Source organism: Dreissena polymorpha, chromosome 12, assembly GCF_020536995.1.
Source record: "Dreissena polymorpha isolate Duluth1 chromosome 12, UMN_Dpol_1.0, whole genome shotgun sequence".
In the NCBI taxonomy this organism is placed as follows: Eukaryota; Metazoa; Mollusca; class Bivalvia; order Myida; family Dreissenidae; genus Dreissena; species Dreissena polymorpha.
The window spans coordinates 26,156,986-26,179,782 of NC_068366.1; the positions used below are offsets into that span (position 1 = coordinate 26,156,986).

Sequence of the window (22,797 nt, forward strand, 5' to 3'; positions counted from 1 at the left end):
AGGTAGAAGTAATTCTGTGCATTTTGTATATGCGAACAAGGAAATATTGTTTTGTGTATGACCCCTGACTATAGCCACATGCCAATGTCTGCTGTTGTTACCAGGTATGACAGTCCCTTTGGCTCCACGGAGAGGAACCGTAAGAATGAGGACACTGGTACTGGGTCGGGCTGGGGGTCCAGTTCAGCAGACAGTGGGTGGGGCATGGACAGGTTTGAGAGCAAACAGGAGTCCTTCTCTGAGTCCATAACCAGCAAATCAGAGGACAGGTAGGCACAGGAAGAAAACATATGCAAAATACTGTTTACCAATACTAGTGTTGAATGCAGTTTTTAGACCCCTACCGGTATAATCTGAGGTGACTGTTGGTTTACCTCTTGGTCATGAGAATTAAGACGAATTATAGCAAATTTGTAAGATTTTCAAAACTGATATATTTTAGACTAATGTGCTTTTAAAGCCATGCATTGAATTCAAGATTTTACACACAATTAGTAACTGTTTATATAGACTGTACATTGTTGTTCCACAAGTTGTAAGGCAAAGTTGGAAGCTGTTTATATGAATGTCAAAAGTTGCCTGATTGCTTTCTACATGTGGCTTCTAATGGTATTTGTACTGTTTCCATTGCAGATCCACACGCACACGGAAGGCATACGACAATTCTTCATCCACTTCAGCCACTGACGATGCTCAGAAGAAATTTGGAAATGCCAAAGCCATCTCATCGGACCAATACTTTGGCAAAAATGAAATGGATGTGAGTATAAGATAATGTGGTTTCTGTTCCTATTTCATTACTCATCAAGGCTTTTTATTGGTGTAATTCTGGAGTTGTTGTCAAGTAAGACTATGAAAGTTGCTTTAAGAGTGTTTTTAGCTCACCTGATTGCTTAGGTGAGTTTTTCTGACCGGTCTTTGTCCGTCATATGTCCGTCCGTCCGTCGGAAAACATTTGCTCGTAAACATTCTAGAGGCCACATTTCTTGTCTCATCTTCATGAAACTTGGTAAAAAACTTTGCCCCAATAAAATCTCGGCCGAGTTCGAAACTGGGTTGTGCCGGGTCAAAAACTAGGTCACTAGGTAAAAAAAAAGAAAAACCTTGTAAACACTGTAGAAGTCACATTTCATGCCCAATCTTCATGTAACTTTGTCAAAATGTTTGTCTTAATGATATCTTGATTGAGTTTAAAAGTGATTCCTGTGTGTTGAAAAACATGGCCGCCAGTGGGCGGGGCAGTTTTCCTTATTTGGCTATAGAGAAACCTTGTAAACACTCTAGAAGTCACAATTTTTGCCCAATCATCATGAAAGTTGGTCAAAACATTGGTTCAATTGACGTCTCGGACGAGTTCGAAAATGGTCCAGATCGGTGAAAAAACATGGCCGCCAGTGGGCGGCGCATTTTTCTCTGTATGTTTATAGTGGCAGTTTTCCCAATTGTCTCATCTTCATGAAACTTGGTAAAAAACTTTGCCCCAATAAAATCTCGGCCGAGTTCGAAACTGGGTTGTGCCGGGTCAAAAACTAGGTCACTAGGTAAAAAAAAAGAAAAACCTTGTAAACACTGTAGAAGTCACATTTCATGCCCAATCTTCATGTAACTTTGTCAAAATGTTTGTCTTAATGATATCTTGATTGAGTTCAAAAGTGATTCCTGTGTGTTGAAAAACATGGCCGCCAGTGGGCGGGGCAGTTTTCCTTATTTGGCTATAGAGAAACCTTGTAAACACTCTAGAAGTCACAATTTTTGCCCAATCATCATGAAAGTTGGTCAAAACATTGGTTCAATTGACGTCTCGGACGAGTTCGAAAATGGTCCAGATCAGTGAAAAAACATGGCCGCCAGTGGGCGGCGCATTTTTCTCTGTATGTTTATAGTGGCAGTTTTCCCAATTTGGCTTTAGAGAAACATTGTAAACACTCTAGAAGTCACAATTTTTGCCCAATCATCATGAAATTTGGTCAAAACATTGGTTTTATTGATATCTCGGACTAGTTTGAGAATGGTCGAGATTGGTGAAAAAACATGGCTGCCAGTGGGCGGGGCATTTCTCTCTCTCTCTCTCTCTCTCTCTCTCTCTATATATATATATATATATAGTGAAAACATGTGAACACAGTAGAAGTCACATTTTTGGCCCAATTTTCATGAAATTTGCTCAGAACATTTGTTTCCTTGATACAAGAGTTGAGTTAAAAAATGGTTCCGGTCAGTTGAATAACATGGCTGCTATGAGGGGGGCAGTTTTCTCATTATGCCCCCCCCCCCCCTTTCGAAGAAGAGGGGGTATATTGTTTTGCTCACGTCGGTCCGTCCGTCCACCAGATGGTTTCCGGATGATAACTCAAGAGAGCGTATGCCAAGGATCATGAAACTTCATAGGTACATTGATCATGACTGGCAGATGACTCCTATTGATTTTTAGGTCACTAAGTCAAAGGTCAAGGTCACGACCCGAAATAGTAAAATGGTTTGCAGATGATAACTCAAGAACGCTTATGCCTAGGATCATGAAACTTCATAGATACATTGATCATGACTCGCAGATGACCCCTATTGATTTTCAGGTCACTAGGTCAAAGGTCAAGGTCACGGTGACCCTAAGCAGTAAAATGATTTCCGGATGATAACTCAAGAACGCTTATGCCTAGGATCATGAAACTTCATAGCTACATTGGTCATGACTCACAGATTACCCTATTGATTTTCAGGTCACTAGGTCAAAGGTCAAGGTCACGATGACCCGAAATAGTAAAATGGTTTCCTGATGATAACTCAAGAACGCTTAGGCCTAGGATCATGAAACTTCATAGGTACATTGATCATAACTCGTAGATGACCCCTATGGATTTTCAGGTCACTAGGTCAAAGGTCAAGGTCACAATGACCCAAAATAGTAAAATGGTTTCCTGATGATAACTCAAGAACGCTTAGGCCTTGGATCATGAAACTTCATAGGTACATTGATCGTGACTCGTAGATAACCCCTATTGATTTTCAGGTCACTAGGTCAAAGGTCAAGGTCACGCTGATTCGAAATAGTAAAATGGTTTCCAGATGATAACTCAAGAGCGCTTATGCCTAGGATCATGAAACTTCATAGGTACATTGATCATGACTTGAAGATGACCCCTATTGATTTTCAGGTCACTTGGTCAAAGGTCAAGGTCAGGGTGACCTGAAATAGTAAAATGGTTTCTGGATGATAACTCAAGAATGCTTATGCCTAGGATCATGAAACTTCATAGGTACAATGATCATGACTCGCGGATGACCCCTTTTGATTTTCAGGTCACTAGGTCAAAGGTCAAGGTCACAGTGCCAAATAACGTATTCACACAATGGCTGTCAAGGTCACGGTGACTCAACTTAATAAAATGGTTTCTGGATGATAACTCAAGAATGCTTACGCTTAGGATCATGAAACTTCATAGGTATATTGATCATGACTCGCAGATGAAATAATGATGAAACTTGACCAGGATGTTTGTCTGGACAATATCTAGGTCAAGTTTGACATTTGGTAAAGATTGAATGAACCGACTCCTCTTAGGTGAGGGAACTAGGGCCAGTCTTGGCCCTCTTGTTTATCTACTTATGGATTTTGTTTGTTTGCAGTCAAAAAAAGTGTGACATTCAAGTACGAATGTGATTTAACCTTCTAGCACCAGATGTTTTCTTTTTCAGTGCAATTTGGTCTGTATGTTTATTAGTCTGGCATTGATGAGTTTTTGGTGAACACTATCATTTTCTAGAAGTGTTTCTCCAAAGAATGTATAATTATTAATACCAGTAGTATAAAAAAACTGTGCAATACCCACTGTCGCTCCTTATTCTGTCGCAACTGTGCCCTATTTCACAATCTCCTAATGTCTCAATCTATTTGGTTTGAAAGATCACACAATTGCATCCTTCTTTCAGATGGAAACTCGACAAAATCTTTCCAAGTTCCAAGGCTCATCAGGCATTTCGAGTGCAGATCTGTTTGGCGGTGATGACAAGTCTAAGTCCAAATCCTCAAGCAGCTTTGGTAGCGGCCCAGACTTCCAAGACTTCAAGGACGGTGTGAAACAAGGCGTCACCAAAGTTGCGGGTCGACTCTCAAATATAGCAAGCGGAGTTATGAGCTCTTTACAGGTACACATCCATGTCATGGTCAAATCAATTAGTGTGCATATGTAGATGCTTAGATATATCCTATAGTTGTGTTTGGTAACTGTTTTATGGGCTCAATTGAGACAGAAATTTTTGTGTGAATAATAAACATGTTAAGTCAGTGATAAATCAGCTGTGTCAAAATCAGGGTTCAGATATTGCTGTAGTCAAGCACTGTTTAATTATCAAAACTCCATTACAAAAAGGTTTTAATCTGTGTAATGGATATGATTCACGTAACCCAAATATTCACTGCCCCTTTTCTATCTTTTCAAAGCCTATGTTATTAACTTAGTTCACAGAAATGTATCACTCAGCTGCTTCTCTATTGTCTTAAGGTTTGCAATAAACTGATCTGATAATGCAGCAATAACTGCAACGAAAATTGATCCAATGTCAACTAGACATGACTTGAATAATTTGATTTGAATTGGTGTCCTTGAAATTAAATTTAACAGCTAATCTGTTTAATTAATGTCAAATATGAATGCATTTGTTTTAGAATGTGGCTTTTAGAAAAGTAATGACAGTTGAGCCCATTTCAGCCTAGTTATTGTTTATTTTCAGAGACACAAATAGCATGTTTAGAGTGTGTAATAAGGTAAAGATAGCTTATGGGGATCATTCCATGGTGTATGTATTGTATGAGGGAACTGAGTCATGTTTAATTTAAACATTCACAGGAACAAAATGAGCGCACCCAAGGCTTCAAATTCGGTTTAGCCAAAAGTTCCCTCCCTTACATCTTCTCATCACACGCTTTATGAGATTTTATATAAACAAGTGGACATTAACCTTGGTAGATTTGCTAATGTGAAGCCATTGGTTTCATATGGCAATTAACAGAGAAGGTCCTGAAAGATAACACAATGCCGGATAATAAGATAATCATAGTTTAAATACTTGATTCATTTATTAATGATCTCTTTGAACACTTTGTGAAACTTTATCGTGTCCAATAAACAGGATAAAACCTGGATTTTATAGCTTAAAAGTCGTTTTTGCTTCAAAAATTTGTAAATGAAATAAAATCTTTGTGACAGAAGGATAAAGCAAACCATGAATATGAACCTATAAATTACTGTACCAAAATTCATTGTTTGTGAAAAATGCACCAACAGAGTAATATATCACGGAAAGGGTTGTTTTGGACACAATATGTTCATTTTTCAACCTCAAGCATGCAAACATATTTGTTTTGACCTGCCCTGCAATTAAAAATGATATGAAACCTAGTAATTGTCTAGTATGACTCAGCTTTCTTCTGTGGGTATAGAAACATCCTTTCTCTGTACCACTGTGGGATCTTTGCTTATCTGTTGTTACTTTAATCCCTTCTGCTTTTAAACCTCTGGGTTAAACAAATTTACCTGACTCCACTTATTATGTCAGCTTTATTCTGTGAATGATGTTGAAAGAACACAACTTGTTGCACACACTTGTCAGCAAGTCACAAATTAACACGCAAGATTGTGCTTTTGTTGTTTAATCCTCATAAATTTCAGGCTGTACTTATGTTTCTATTAGGGTATACTTGATCACATTCGATAAAATTTACCCTTTGTTCATTATAATACCAACTCATTTTGGTATAAAATATACTTTTGTCTTTCAGCTTTAATCTTAGTGTAGCAAATTTGTTGCAGTGTATGTCTACTTACATTATCTTATGCTCTTCCCTTAATTCCCAATACCTGGGCAGGTGCTGTTAAGGAAATAATACTTGTAGGTCATAGTTTGTTGTCACCCATAGCTGAAGTTTAGATGCCTTAGTTTAAAATCATGAGTGCGAAGCTCCATTGATTTGATACAGCACATCTCAACTTCCAGTCGTGGATAATTTGACAAATACTATGATTCCTAATTATTATTTCAATTCTTACACAGCTTTTTACTGATTATTTACACTTATTTGTCATGTACATACTATTATTTTTTAATACGAATCTCTGCCCATAGTTGTCAGCTACTGCTCTTCTTTTTTGAGCTAAAACAAAAACATAAGCAAGTTTATTTATTATAGACTTATAAGTTTTTTACCTATCCCCTAATCATTTTAATAGATTTCTCAAACTAACGGCACTAGTACATGAACATTATGTGTGTAGTATTTTATTCACATTTCACAAGTTAGCATTCTTTGGACATAATTACATTTGCTTGAGATAGTTTTATACATGCCTTAAGTGTGTAATTATTGTTTAGGTTAGTCTTACCGTTTGGCTTCTATTCAAACCTGTTAAAATCCCCAATGCTTTGCATTGACCATTTTAAGGCAGTGATCATTTTATGTTAATGTTGTTCTGTTCTAAAAGTAGTGGATAAGAACAAGAATTTCTTTCTCTGACAGAGTGTGTTTTTATTGTTTGCTGTATTTTTCACTGGGTGTAAATGTTTTGCTCAACTGTTAATTTTTAGCGCGTGCTTGGAATGTGTTTGCTCCCTCCATAATTATTGCAGATTAACCAATGGTTGATATCCTTCTTTGTTAATATGTAAGTTTGCCGTGTTCGAAAAAATGTTTAGGAATCGGTTTTGAGCAGACCTTTAGGTTTTGGTGGAAATACTGCGTCAGCTTATATGGGTATATATGAACAGACCACCCCATCATGGTGTTGGCCGTTGAATGTTTGAAAATAAAACTTTATATCTGATACACAAGTACTAGGCAGATGCAAACAACAGTTTCACACTCAACTGAGGAAAAACATGCTTGGCATGAATGCAGCTATGCAATTTTCATTAGTTCTTTAACTGTCTATATTCAGTGCAGTGCTATTAATATTGTTAGAGACCAACCTGCTTGCTATTAAAGCATGTTTGTGTTGTTTCAGGACTGATCATCCTCCTGCAGTTAATGGTATTGTTGTATATTGTGTGTAGTTTGCTTTCATTTTTTGTGTTCCCACTTTTCTCAGATCAGAGGCAGATACCTGTATATTCAAATAACTTATCACCCATCTCCACAGAGATATAGGTAGCAATCTACCACCCCACTCTCATTTAGTCTTGCAGTAGTATATTTGAGTTTGTTTCCACATAACCCATGCATGTTTTACTGTTGAAACCATCCAATTAGATAAAAAGAGATTAATTCAATTAACATATGTGTTTAGTTGACAAGTGCTGGCATATTATCCATTTTAGCTCACTTGAACACAACGTGCACATAGTAAGCTTTTGCCATCACCATTGGTCCCTAGTGCGTTGTCTGTTTTGCGTCTTCAACATTTGCCCTGTTAACACTCTAGAGACTCCATTTATTGTTCAATCTTCATGAAACTTGGTTAGATCCTTTGTCCCAATGATATCTTGCCTGTTTTCAAAAATGAGTCATGTGAGGATTAAAAACTGGGTCATCATGTCAAAATAAAGGGAAAGGTTGTTGACCACTTCATTTTTACCCCAATTTTGTCAGAATATTTGTTTTTATGGCATTGCTGCTGTGTTCAAAAATGATTCCAGTGTGTAGAAAAACATATCAGCCCCTTGGGGGGAGGCAGTTTTTTACCATGTACATGTATTGCTATAATAGTGACACCTTGTTAACACTCAAGAACTTAATAAGTCACATTGTTAGTCCAATCTTTATAAAATTTGGTCAGAACATTTGTTTTTATGATAACTCGGCAAATTTAAAAAAATGTATCAGTTCATTGAAAAACATGGCCATCAGGGGTTGGAGTAGTTTGATTATAATGAAACCTTGTTTACTCTCTATTGGCCACATTTATTTCCAATCTTCATATTACTTGGTCAAAACATTTGTTCAAATGAAATCTCCACAGAATTTTTAAACTTTGTCACATAAGGTAAAAAATTGTTACTTGATCAAATTTATCAAAAGCTTGTTTACCCTCTAAAAGTTTCATTTTTCGTCATTTTGCCTGAAACTTAGAACATACATGTAATAATATCCCAGCAAAATTTCTGAAATGGTTTCGACCCGTTAAAAAAAGTGCAGTTTTCCTTATATTGCTCTGGTAATCACTCACATTTTTAATCCAAATTTCAAAAAACTTGGTCAGATCATTTGCCCTCATGCTATTTTGCCTATTTTTTTTAAACTGCTTCATGTACATGTAAAGTAAAACTAGGTTACAAGGTCAAAGAAAAGGTTGTTAACTCTCTTGAAGTCACATTTCTAGTGGAATCTTAATGAAACTTGGTCAGAACATTTGTTTCAATGATATCTTAGCCAAGTTTGAAGATACAAAAGTGCCTTGATACTGTATTAAATATTTATGTTTTATAAAGTTCTTTTATTATTCTTAAAACCACTCAAAATAGTTAAGTTCCTTTGGGTCTCAGCTGAGCGCCTTAGGTCCCACGGTCCACTTGCTTGTTGTGTGATTGCACTATCTGATTTCCCTGCGTACAAACGTTTCTATCTGTGTTTTTTAACCTAGAGTTTGATATAATAAAAGTAGTTTGATGTATACATTTAAATGTCCATGTTAGTAAGTTACTCTTGCAATATCAATGTCATAATCATATTATGTAGAAGTGGTTTCTTTTTAGCTCACCTGAGCACAACATGCTCATGGTGAGTTTTGGTGATCGCCTTTTATTTGTCACAGTTTGGATTATACAGCTAAATTGGAACCTTGTTAATACTCTTAAAAAAGTCACATGATTTGTAGTCCATATTTGTTCTTATATGATGTCAGCTGAGTTACGGTCCATTGAAAAAATGGCAACCATGGGGAGGGGGAATGTTTTTAACCAGGTTTTCCGAAGGATTAACCAGGTTTTCCGAAGGAAAAAACTGGTTATTAGATTGGCGAATGCGGGCGGGCTGGCTGGCTGGCGGGCTGGCTGGCTGGCGGGCTGGCGGAATAAGCTTGTCCGGGCCATAACTATGTCGTTCATTGTCAGATTTTAAAATCATTTGGCACATTTGTTCACCATCATTGGACGGTGTGTCGCGCGAAATAATTACGTCGATATCTCCAAGGTCAAGGTCAAACTTTGAGTTCAAAGGTCAAAAATGGCCATAAATGAGCTTGTCCGAGCCATAACTATGTCGTTCATCGTCAGATTTTAAAATCATTTGGCACATTTGTTCACCATCATTGGACGGTGTGTCGCGCGAAATAATTACGTCGATATCTCCAAGGTCAAGGTCACACTTTGAGTTCAAAGGTCAAAAATGGCCATAAATGAGCTTGTCCTGGCCATAACTATGTTATTCATTGTGAGATTTTAAAATCATTTGGCACATTTGTTCACCATCATGGGACGGTGTGTCCCACGAAAGAATCACGTCAATATCTCCAATGTCAAGGTCGCCACGACTAAAATTAGATTTAAAAAAAAAAAAAAAATTACAAAGGGGGTTAATTTTGTTTGGTCATTTCAAAAGTTCAGTTTGAGTTTTCTCCCTTTATCAGATTTTTTTTTCACAATGAAAACCTGGTTTTGTGACAATTTTGTCCCTTGTTTAAATTGCTATTATGAAGCCTTGTTTACACTCTAGAAGTCACATTTTAGTCAAATCTGCATATAGCTTGATTTGAACATTAGTTCAATGATATCTTAGATGAGTTCAAAAATGGTTCCGGTTCCAGTTAGTTGAACACCATGGCCACAAGAGGACGGACAGTTTTCCTAATATGGCCATAGTGAAACCTTGTAAATGCATTTATTTAAAGACCAATTATCATGAAACGTGCTCAGATGACTTTTCTCATGATATAATGATAACCCATAATGATAACCCATAATTTATCGCGCAACTTGCTTTGTACTTGTTTTTATATTATCATAAATTTCATTGGAGAGTTCAAACATATTGCGATAAATTAACAGGCTGAATTGGGTAGATGCTGTTTTCCTTGTATGACCTATTTCCTGATTTCAAAACGGTTGACCAACCAAAACCCTTTTTGCCTTATTATCAAATTTGGGCAAACATTTGTTATGCCCCCCTTCAAAAAAGAGGGGGTATATTGTTTTGCACATGTCGGTCCGTATGTCCGTCCGTCCACCAGATGGTTTCCGGATGATAACTCAAGAACGCTTACGCCTATGATCATGAAACTTCATAGGTACATTGATCATGACTGGCAGATGACCCCTATTGATTTTGAGGTCACTAGGTCAAAGGTCAAGGTCACAGTGACTCGTTCTTGGATGCAGTTTAGGACCACATTTGCAGATTATTATGTACTGGTGTGGTGGGGTCTCCGTCCCCACCACATGGTTTCCGGATGATTACCCAAGAACGCTTACGCCTAGGATCATGAAACTTTATAGGCACATTGATCATGACTGGCAGATGACCCCTATTGGTTTTGAGGTCACTAGGACAAAGGTCAAGGTCACAGTGACTCGTTCTTGGATGCAGTTTAGGACCACATTTGCAGATTATATTATGTACTGGTGTCGTGGGGTCTCCGTCACCACCAGATGGTTTCCGGATGATAACTCAACAAGACTTACGCTTAGGATCATGAAACTTCACAGGTACATTGATCATGACTGGCAGATGACCATTGATTTTCAGGTCACTAGGTCAAAGGTCAAGGTCACATTGACCTGAAACAGTAAAATGGTTTCCGGATGATAACTCAAAAATGCTTACGCCTAGGATCATGAAACTTCATAGGTACATTGATCATGACTGGCAGATGACCCCTATTGCTTTTCAGGTCACTCGGTCAAAGGTTAAGGTCACAGTGACAAAAAAAGTAATTACACAATGGCTGCCACTACAACTGACAGCCCATATGGGGGGCATGCATGTTTTACAAACAGCCCTTGTTCCAATTATGTCACTGCGCAATTTATGTCTGTGTGTTAAGGGGTAAAAAAACGATTTGTTACACAAACCTGACAAAATCAGATGATATCAATACATTTTCTTAAGGTCTCGTGTGAGCGCAACAGGGCTTTAGGCCTCTTGTGTGTAAATTGGCTTTATTTATACTTAAAGTTAGTTTTTCAAAAAAAATAGTATATGAGATGATAAAAGATAAATTTCAGGGATTTTTTTCCAAAGAGCGTTTCTTTATTTCTATTGCAATGTGTGTCCAGTTTTGTTATTGGTGTCGCACTGAAGTGCGGCGACTAGTATGTAAGATGGGTTTTTTTTTCGCTTATGGGAGGAGAAGTTACATTTAAACCGACTATTAACAGCTTATTAATATCTTAGTTAGAAGGTGATTTTCAAGCGGTTCCGTAGTGTAGTGGTTACTCGCTCGCTTCACATGTGAGAGGCCCAAGGTTCGAGCCCCAGTAGAATTAAATTATTTTATTTGTGTTCTATGTTAACTTTTTGTTTTGATGTAGACATTTTCGTTTAAATAAATATGCCGTTTTATTGTAACCATTTTTATGCCCCCATTTCGAAGAAAAGGGGGTATATAGTTTTCGCACTGTCTGTCGGTCGGTCGGTCGGTCACACTTAGTGTCCGCTCTCTAATTCAAATAGTTTTCATCCGATCTTTACCAAACTTGGTCAGAAGTTGTATCCAGACAATATCTAGGTCAAGTTCGAATATGGGTCATGCCGGGTCAAAAACTAGGTCACGGGGTCACTTAGTGCATTTCAAGGATTAAGCATGGTGTCCGCTCTCTAATTGAAGTAGTTTTCATCTGATCTTTACTAAACTTGGTCAGAAGTTGTATCAAGACAATATTTAGGTCAAGTTAGAATATGGGTCATGCCGGGTCAAAAACTAGGTCACTGGGTCACTTAGTGCATTTCAAGGATTTAGCATGCTGTCCGCTCTCTAATTGAAGTAGTTTTCATCTGATCTTTACTAAACTTGGTAAGAAGTTGTATTAAGACAATATCTAGGTCAAGTTTGAATATGGGTCATGCCGGGTCAAAAACTAGGTCACGGGGTCACTTAGTGCATTTCAAGGATTATGCATGTTGTCCGCTCTCTAGTTTATATGGCTTTCTGATTTATTTTGATATTCTAAGACATTTTTATGTCCCCGAAGGAGGGCATTATAGTGATCGGACTGTACGTTCGTCTGTCCGTCCATCTGTCCGTCACACTTTGCGTTTAGATTTCGAAAAATGCTCATAACTTCTATGTCCCTTCAGATAGCAATTTCATATTTGGCATGCATGTGTATATAGACAAGGCCTTTCCATATGCACACAAATTTTGACCCCTGTGACCTTGACCTTGATCTAAGGGTCCGCGTTAAGGTTTGAAATCTGCGTTTAGGATTTGAAAAAACCTAATAACTTCTACCAAGCGTTTACACAGTAATACTTTTATGTAGTGACAAAGTTATAGTTGGGGGCATCCGTGTCCTGTGGACACATTTCTTGTTTGTTTTTATTATGCCCATGAAATATATGTGTGAGAGGGTGGGGGGGGGGGTTCATAAACACATTAAAACTTTTACAGTGTTTTCATATCAATGAGTACTCAACCCCTATCGTAAATGAGCAACGTAAGAATAAGTTCAGAGTCATATCCCCTTGAAGTTGAGAAAAATATGAAATTACGCTTACAAGATGAAGCAGATTTTTTAAAACCTACACTATTCTGTTCCATTAATGAAAACTGCACACGGATGCCAGTAAAAAAAAAGGAAACCAATGTAAATAAAATGAACAATTAAATATTTGGGGGTTACAACACACAATCATAGATAATGGTTATTTGGGGGTTATAACACAACATCATAGATAATGGTTATTTGGGGGTTATAACACAAAACCATAGATAATGGTTATACCAGTATCTTTTTCTATTTTGTTTAAAATAATCGGCCAATATATTTATATTTATAGTAGAAAACAAATCGTTCCATGTAACTTCATTGAGTGCCTTTTACACTGAAATTCCCGACGCCCTTTGATGCTTTGCATCAATACTTATCTTGTTGACATACATGTATTGTTTTAACATTTTGTATAAATTGTACATTTAGTTATGAAGACGGGAAAACAACATGAAATAAATTTCAATAAAGAATGAAAGAAAATTACAAGAAACATGAAGTTATTAAAGCAGTACTTTTGCTGTCTCTGGCAATATTATATTAATAATTCTAATTGTTCATTGGCTGTAATTTTTATGTCCTCCACTATAGTAGTGGGGGACATATTGTTTTTGCCCTGTCTGTTGGTTGGTCTGTTGGTTGGTCTGTTGGTTGGTTTGCGCCAACTTTAACATTTTGCAATAACTTTTGCTATATTGAATATAGCAACTTGATATTTGGCATGCATGTGTATCTCATGGATCTGCACATTTTGAGAGGTGAAAGGTCAAGGTCATCCTTCAAGGTCAGAGGTCAAATATATGTGGCCAAAATCACTCATTTTATGAATACTTTTGCAATATTTAAGATAGCAACTTGATATTTGGCATGCATGTGTATCTCATGGAGCTGCACATTTTGAGTGGTAAAAGGTCAATGTCAAGGTCATCCTTCATGGTCAGAGGTCAAATATATGTGGCCCAAATCGCTTATTTTATGAATACGTTTGAAATATTGAAGATAGCAACTTGATATTTGGCATGCATGTGTATCTCATGGAGCTGCACATTTTGAGTGGTGAAAGGTCAAGGTCAAGGTCATCCTTCAAGGTCAAATATATGGGTCAAAATTGTTCATGTAATGTCACTTCTGCAATATTGAAGCTAGCAATTGTATATTTGAAATGCATGTGTATCTCATGGAGCTGCACATTTTGAGTAATGAAGGGTCAAGGTCAAGGTCATCCTTCAAGGTCAAACTTCATATAGGGGGACATTGTGTTTCACAAACGCATCTTGTTCTAATTGTTTCTTTTCTATAATCATTATATTTGTTTATTGGTTATAATCATTGTAATTATTTATTAGTTAAAGCGAGATTATACGATTTTTATATGTGTTTAATTGTAATATATTGATAAAAATAATAACACAAAATAGGCAAGAAAAATTATAAATTGAAGACGAATTTCATTTTTTAAAAATGCAGCAAAGACAAATTAGCGCCCCTAGCCGATTGTGACAAAGATATTTTGTACATATTTTCCTTCAATAAGGGAAGCATTTGTCTTTTTATTAGGATCGGAGTTAGTGTTTGTGTGCCGTATGAATATGTATCGTTGCAGAAGTTTAAAATAAAACGTTAAACTAAATTTAGATTCACATCGTACATGCATGATTTTCATGCTGGCGAATTCGACTGTACAGACATTTTCGATTTCAGAATTAAATATCTGGCTAAATTATTTCGCATTTTTCGACACATGTTCTTCTTAACTTTTATTTTAATTTATATTGAAATATATGACTGTATAATAAGTTTTTTACACATTTTATATAAATTCATAAATATTTGACAAAATCGTATAATCTCTCTTTAAGATCAGTCTAATTGTTTATTGGCCATAATTTCTAACTGCTTGTTGGCTACAATCATTCTTATTGTTCATTTGCTAAAATCATTCTCAATGTTCATAGGCTTTAATCATTTTAATTGTTATTGGGTACAATTATTCTAATTGTACAGTGGCTATAATCATTTAATTTTATCATTTGCTACAATCATTCTAATTGTTCATTGGCTACAATCTTTGTAAATTAATTCTATTGGCTACAATCATTCTAACTGCTTATTGGCTATAATAATTCTTATTGTTCATTGGCTTTAATCATTCTCATTGCAGATTGGCTACCATCATTCTAATAGTTCATTGGCTATAATCGTTCTTTATGTTTATTGGCTATTATGAGTCTAATTGTTAAATGGCTAAAATCATAATTGTTTAATTGGCTATATTCCTTCTGATTGTTAATTTACTACAATCATTCTCAATGTTCAATTGCTATAATCATTCTAAGTATTCATTTGCTACAGTCAATGTAATAGTTTATGGGTTATTAATTATCATTCTAATTGTTCATCAGTTATAATGAGTCTATGTAATAATTATTCCCCTGGCATATGCGGAGGGATATAGAATTGGTGTTGTCCGTCTGTTAGTCCATTTGTCACTTACTATTTCTCAGAAACTATATATCAACATACAACTTCATGAGTGTAAAGATATCGATAAGGAGAAGTTCCATGCACAAAAACAATAACCCTACACTTTATTAAATAAAAGTCAATGCCCTTTGTTCTTTTGTATGATGTAACTGTTCAAGGCTTATTATCAGATACAATACAAGATTCCAACATGAATGTTCTTCATTAGTGATTACATATCGATGACAAGAACAGCCATGCACAAGATCCATAACCCTACTCTTTCTTCAATAAGATTAATTGCCAATTTGTTGTTGTTGTATGTGGAACTTTTCAGGGCTATATCTCAGATATGATACAACATTTCAACATGAAACTTCATGGATGTATAGATATCAATCAGTAGATTTGCAATGCATAAGAACCATTTACATACATTAATTATTTTTGTTAGGATTATACTGTATATCAAGGAATTTGCACCCATCCATAAACAAAATGTATTTGGCAGATGTATCAATTTAACAAATTTGTTTAATGACTAAAATCTTTCTAATTGTTCACTAAAGTGATTCATTTCCTTTCACTTGGCATACATACACTAGTTCCATGGTACATGTATTGAACAGATTTTTCATTGGTTCCATATTAAAAATCTCATTGATCACAGGCAGTATCTTTACAGATCATGTGATTTGTTTGAATTTTAAAACATTAGATGTAAAAGTTTTAACACGAGATGGCATTAGGTTCATGAGGAAAGAGGGGAGGGGAGGTTAAAGTCAATTCGTAAAGAGCCATACATAAACCAGTTTAAAAAATCTGGGACTAATAGTTGACCTTTGGTTAATGATATAATAACCTGTGTTTATATTGTAGCACATATATATTTAATAATCCTAACTGTCCTTTATCAGAACAAATTCAAAGTATTTACTGGTTCTGCAGAATTTGGCTTTCGTAGCAAAGTTCATCCCTGTAAAGAAAGAGAACTCTGATCATGCTTAATTGTACCTCTGGTTACAATTTTTAGCATGGGGTCCCGGCGCCCGTCTTATTTTACATTGTAGGAGAAAATTAAGTAACCATTCACTCTTTGAACAATCATAATTTCTACACCAACAGCTGTGATTAATAAAATTCATAAAGGTTTTTTATTTCAGGAACATGTTTGCATGAACACATTTTAAAAGTATAGTTAAATTGATACAAAATACAGTCACTGTTGATGAAATAGTAATGAAAAAGTGCCTATTATACTAAAAGCACTGTATATGCAAATATTACATAAATACATTCAGAACATTAAAATAACAGTTTTGTTCCAGAAAATCCCCCAAATAATGTAAATTTCCAGTTTGATGTCTTATTTGAAATTCACATAATATAGTGTTCTGATAAAAAATGGCGATTTGCTGTGAGCAGTAACCAATTTGTGTGTGCAATATTTGTTAAGACACGACGTCCATAGATTTTAACGAAATTTGTGAAAATTTCTTTGGAACTAGATGAATATGGGCCCTAGCAGGTCAAATATTTGTTGGTTAAGATGATAAAGAATCGCTGTATTCTCAATTGCTTGATGTTACATGAACACCTATTGTTTGTTTTCAGGACAAGTATGGCTCCTAGGGCCTGGCTGCTCTGATGTCATTGGCTATGCCCCCATAACCTCCAGTACAGTGCGCTTCTCAAGTTCTAACTGCGCCATCAAGAACTCTTTGGATTCAATGTCTACTCTTAAACCGTTTGTTATCTTTTGGAAGGATACAGCAATATTAGAAAACTTGATCTTTATAATTCCATTTATCTTACATTGATTTCAGCATGGTGTCATAGTTTTAAATATAAAACCTTAATGCTATTGTATTTATTCATGGCATCAAAAAAAAATGTTTAAAATCATGATGTGCAATTAATGTGCTTTTATTGCAAAAAGGTAATATTTGAATTTAGTTTTAAATTTGCATAAAACCTGACTCCACAATTTATCAGCATAATGTTTGTACATTTTCCACTTACTGTACATTACAAAGTTTTATGTTTGTGTTCACATTAAATTTTTTTTTTTCAAACTTTGATTCATACTTTTCGAACGGTTGTTTGTCTTTGGGAATGGTGTGTATCATCAATTAGAGTATGAATCCAAATATATTTTTTCATTAATGTTATATCGGTATTTGTTTTAATTAATGAATTAAAGTAACCACCATTTTGTTAATACTAGTGTCTCCTACAAATTGTATCATGTATTAACCTATAATTGTTTCAAAAAGACTAAATTTCTACGTTTTAAAAAGTGCAGAAAAATGCATTACTTATATAATTTAAGGTGCCTTCACCAAAGCTAGCTTATCACATGTCTAGTATTTTTTAATGCATTTGTATGTTAGGAAAAAATGCATATTATGTTTGATCACATATTCATGTCATTATATTGATAACATAATGAAGATTTTCAGTCACAGTAAAGCATTTATACCTGTATGTGCCTGCCCATTTATGAATAGGTCCTATGAGGCTGTGTATTGGGCAGGTAGTTCCATTTGCTACAAAGCGGCTAGGCTGAGAAATATTGAAGCATGTTGCTAACATTGAAAGCCAGGGATCATTATACCCCCACAAAAGAAGTTTTGGGGGGTATATAGGAGTGAGCTTGTCTGTCGGTCGGTCGGTTAGTCCGTATTAAGTGTCCGCTCTCTAATTCAAGTTGTTGTCATCCGATCTTCACCAAACTTGGTCAGATGTTGTATTTAGATGATGTCTAGGTCAAGTTCTAATATGGGTCATGCCGGGTCAAAAACTAGGTCACGGGGTCACTTAGTGCGTTTAAAACATTGAGTATGGTGTCCACTCTCTAATTCAAGTAGTTTTTATCAGAGCTTCACCAAACTTGGTCAGAAGTTGTATCTAGATGATGTTTAGGTCAAGTTCGAATATTGGTCATGCCGGGTCAAAAACTAGGTCACGGGGTCACTTTGTGCGTTTAAAAAATTTATTATGGTGTCCGCTCTCTAATTCAAGTAGTTTTCATTAGAGCTTCACCAAACTTGGTTAGAAGTTGTATCTAGATGATGTGTAGGTCAAGTTCGAACATGAGCCATGCCGGGTCAAAAACTAGGTAACGGGGTCACTTAGGGCGTTTTAAACATTGAGCATGGTGTCAGCTGTTTTTTGTGAAGACAACATGCAAAATATTCTGTGTCAATGCGGCATGTGGGTTTTTTGTCATGTCTGTGACAAAGCTCGAGTTTTCATTAAAATTAGAATATTTTTTTTTAATTTAAGTTTTTTTTGTACTGTACAAAACATATGCAATAGCATGTATCCTAAACAATATTGTTATTGTGATGAAATTGTAAAGGGAGTTCATACGATCTAGCTATTATATATTCTTCAAATATATAAAATGTAGATGGATCAAACTAGAAAACAAATTAAAGTAACGGTTTATTTATTTTCAAATAACTATCTTCTGTTTAGCAGAAAACGTATTCATGTACACAAGTCATTTACTCTGTTTGAAAATCTCCATTAGTCAAATACCAGCTAACTTGAATTTATAGCCTTCAACTTGTTTGTAAGACATGTCACTGAAGTAAACAATATTTGATGGTATCCTATAAAGATTGTAAATTAATTTAGTTCACATTCCTTGGTAATATAAAATCTTGTTTTAAGATTGCAGGAATAACAGATTGAAATCATATATGTTTGCTTTAAATGTTACAGTGTTGCCTACCTGTTGGTGTATGGATTGATTCCTATAAGGACTGTCCAGATTTAAGTATTAGGACAAAATTAAGATTCTTTGGTAAAAGTAGTCCAAAAGTGGTCATTAGAAACTTGGCAACAAGTGTTGTTAGACATTCTGGCTTTCAATGGAGGACACATGTGTATTGGAATTGAATTTAATTATATAAAATTATATTTATGAATTAATGATATTGCATGGATTCTATTGTTACATGCAAATATTGTCCATGGTTATGTTGCATGCTTTGCTCATTGTAAATAGTAATGGTGTTCAAGTTCTTTCTTTGTAGAAATTGTGAACTGAAGATAAGTGACTATTACGGGAATAAATTTTGAACTGAATAATATTATTATGTTTGGTTTATTTGTCAAAAGCACTCATTGTTAAAGTTTTTACAACCCATTTATTTATGACCCATTATAAGAATTTTCTCAGAACATTGAAAACTTAAAATTCAAATAAAATTTTCATCACAAAAATGTATTTTCCTCTTTGTCATTATTAATGTCATTTACAAAAACGCTACACGATACACGATGTATTAGCCATGTCATTTAGACGGTTTCATGATGCATCTAACTGTGGAAATGTTATTATTTACATTGTAAGGGAAATACTGGATTACGACTGACTCATGCCATGATGATATGCTTCATTTCTGATTCAAAACATTTCCCAAAAACGTGAGAAAATTTATACGTAAAATTCTGTGGAAAGCAATAATTTCTCAAAATTTGAAATGATGTTTTCATGTCATCCCTGAAAATAGTTGGTCAGGCAGTAAGGATTGTACTTGTCTGTTTGTAAGCCTGTATGTATGTACATCCTGAAATTTAATGTCTCTTAAGTGAGATTTACTGAACTCTTTACTGCTAGGAACATTTCGCGAAAGGTTTCACATATAAATGTAATTTTACTACTGACATTTGCTCCTTAAATGGAAATTTTCGTCGAAGTGTTCTCGAAAACCAGAGCAACACACAAAAAGCGTGATATACCGATCGAAAGCTATATGCATGCCATATTGCCTGCACTAGGTCGTATGAAAGTCAGAGGATGATCAGCAAAGATATTGGAAAAAAAACCTACCTTGCGCGGCTGTTTGTTGTCATAAAAGGACTACTGACGTTGACTTTTGTGGTCACGTTACAGTTTTTGTTCATTCACAGTGTCCTGGAGCCCGTCTTATTTAACATTGTAGGAGATTTTAAAGTTACCATTCACTTTTTGAACATGTACAATTGCTAAACACCGACAGCTGTGATTTATAACATTTATAAAGTTTTTTATTTCAGGAACATGTTTGCATGAACACATTTTAAAAATACAGTTAAATAGGCCTTTTCACAGATTTTGGCATGTTTTGAAGTTTGTCCTGAAATGCTTTATATTGATAAATGTAAACATTGGATCTAAAAAGCTTCAGTAAAACATCAAGAATAAAATTAAAAAAGGAAAAAAAAGTAGCCCGCAGCAGGGCTCGAACCAGGGACCTCCGGAGTCCTGAAGTAAAAACCGCTCAGCCATCCTGCCAAGTATGTATAAAATACGTATTTTATAGTTTATATAGGCAATTTTTGTAGTTTCACAAAATTAAACAACAACAGAACTCTCCAAATTATTCAATCGTTATGGTTGCAACGCTTTATAATTTTCAGGTTTTTAAATCGTCAAAAGATGCATATAATGGCTATATTAGACCATGGTAAATGTTCAGTATTACTGTTTCCTCACAAATATCATAACTAAAACGAAATTTTACAAATCTAAAACAACTTTTTTTCAATTTTGTCAATTTACCAAAACGTGATTAATACAAAATACAATCCACTGTTAATGAAATAGTAATGAAAAACTGATTATTATACTAAAAGCACTGCATATGCATACCCCCCCCAAATAATGTCCATTTCTAGTTTGATGTTTTATTTCAAATCACATAATAAAGTGTTTTGATAACAAATGGTGATTTGCTGTGAGCAATTACCTATTTTTGTGTGCAATATTTGATAAGACATAGATAGATTTTAACGAATTTATGTAAATTACTATGGAACTTTATGAATATGGGCCCTAGCAGGTCAAATATTTGTTGGTTGAGATGATGAAGTATTGCAGTTTTCTCTATTGCTGCATGTTTCATGAACACCTATTGTTTGCTTTCAGGACAAGTATGGCTCCTAGGGTCTGGCTGCTCTGATGTCATTGGCTTTTACCCTCAGTACAGTGCGCTTCTCGAGTTCTTACTACGCCATCAAGGAACTCTTTGCAATCAACGTCTACTCTTAAACTCTTGTTATCTTTTTGAAGGATACAGCAATATTAGAAAACTTGATCTTTATAATTCCATTTATCTTACATTGGTTTCAGCATGGTCTCATAGTTTTAAATATAAACCTTTATGCTATTGTATTTATTCATGGCATAAAAAAAATGTTTAAAATCATGACGTGCAATTATTGTGCTTTTATTGCAAAAATTCAAACTTTGATTCATACTTTTCGAACGGTTGTTTGTCTTTGGGAATGGTGTGTATCATCAATTAGAATATGAATCCAAATATATTTTTTCATTAATGTTATAGCGGTATTTGTTTTAATTAATGAATTACAGTAACCACCATTTTGTAAATATTAGCGTCTCCTACAAATTGTATGATGTATTAACCTATCATTGCTTCAAAAAAGACTAGATTGCTACTTTAAAAAAGTGCAGAAAAATGCATTACTTATACAATTTAAGGGCTCAAAGTGCCCTCACCAAAGATTGCTTATCACATGCCTAGTTTTTTTAATGCATTGTAGAAAAAATGCATATTGTGTTTGGTCACATATTCATTTCATCATATTGAGACCATAATGTTGATTTTCAGTCACAGTAAAGCATTTATACCTGTGTGTGTCTGCTTTGCCCATTTACAAATTTCTCTTATGAAGCTGTGTGTTGGGCAGTTAGTTGTATTTCCTACATGGCGTCTAGGCTGGGAGATATTGAAGCATTGTTGCTAAAATTGGGCTCATTTTTACAAAATAAGTAAAAAATAATATAAGTGTGTTTTTTTACTGTACAAAACATATGCAATAACATGTATCCAAAACGATATTGTAATTGTGATGACATTTTAAAAGGGAGTTCATATGATTAAGTTGTAATATATTCTTCAAATAGATAAATATTCATGGATCAAACTAGAACTAAAGTTCAAAAGAAGTTGTTCCATAAAATTAATGAAAGAAACGTTTCAATCATTTTCAAATAACTGCCGTTTAGCAGAAAAAGTATGTATCGAACAATTTCTTTGTCATTATTTTGGGTCAGGCACGTGACAGGCCAAATTTGGACACTGGTGCCCATAATTATGGTCAGTAATGACCAAAATCTTGGTCACTGACCTAATTTGATCACCGTAAGATGTAAAAAACATTAAGTAAAAATAAGTTAGTCAAGTTTTAGTCAAGATCTAGGGGAAAACGCATTTTTGTTCATAATATTTTTTTTCAAAGCAAATACTTTTAAGTCATTTATCACATTGATTTTAGCTCACCTGATTGCTCAGGTGAGCTTTTGTGATCGGTCTATGTCCGTCGTCTGTCCGTCCGTCGTCCGCATTTGGTTTGTAAACACTCTAGAGGCCTCATTTTTTGTCCGATCTTCATGAAACTTGGTCAGGAGATTTGTTTTAATTATACCTCGATCGAGTTCGAAACTGGGTTATGCTGGGTCAAAAACTAGGTAACTAGGTCAAAAAAAAAAGAAAAACCTTGTAAACACTGTAGAAGTTACATTTCATGCCCAATCTTCATGTTACTTTGTCAAAATGTCAGGTGAGCTTTGTGATCGGTCTTTGTCTGTCGTCTGTTCGTCCGTCCGTCCGTCCGTCGTCCACATTTAGTTTGATAACACTATAGAGGCCACATTTTTTGTCCGATCTTCATGAAACTTGG

The 22,797-nt window shown here is 35.2% G+C and overlaps 1 protein-coding gene across 5 annotated transcripts in view; it reads left to right on the forward strand.

Moving 5' to 3' along the window:
* Positions 1 to 21,039, forward strand: part of LOC127853293 (ADP-ribosylation factor GTPase-activating protein 2-like) — a 30,582-nt gene extending 9,543 nt beyond the window's left edge. The window contains exons 9-14 of one of the 5 annotated variants that reach the window (XM_052387682.1): positions 105 to 269; positions 634 to 760; positions 3,928 to 4,143; positions 4,729 to 4,762; positions 6,996 to 7,021; positions 16,711 to 19,197. In XM_052387682.1, the coding sequence (XP_052243642.1) occupies positions 105 to 269; positions 634 to 760; positions 3,928 to 4,143; positions 4,729 to 4,740 (520 nt within the window). In that variant the 3' untranslated portion in view covers positions 4,741 to 4,762; positions 6,996 to 7,021; positions 16,711 to 19,197. Of the gene's footprint in view, positions 1 to 104; positions 270 to 633; positions 761 to 3,927; positions 4,144 to 4,728; positions 4,763 to 6,995; positions 7,022 to 16,710; positions 19,198 to 21,019 lie in introns of those variants that run through there. The other 4 variants (XM_052387683.1, XM_052387681.1, XM_052387684.1 and 1 more) reach the window with 4 other exon arrangements.
* The last annotated feature ends 1,758 nt before the right edge of the window (positions 21,040 to 22,797 follow it).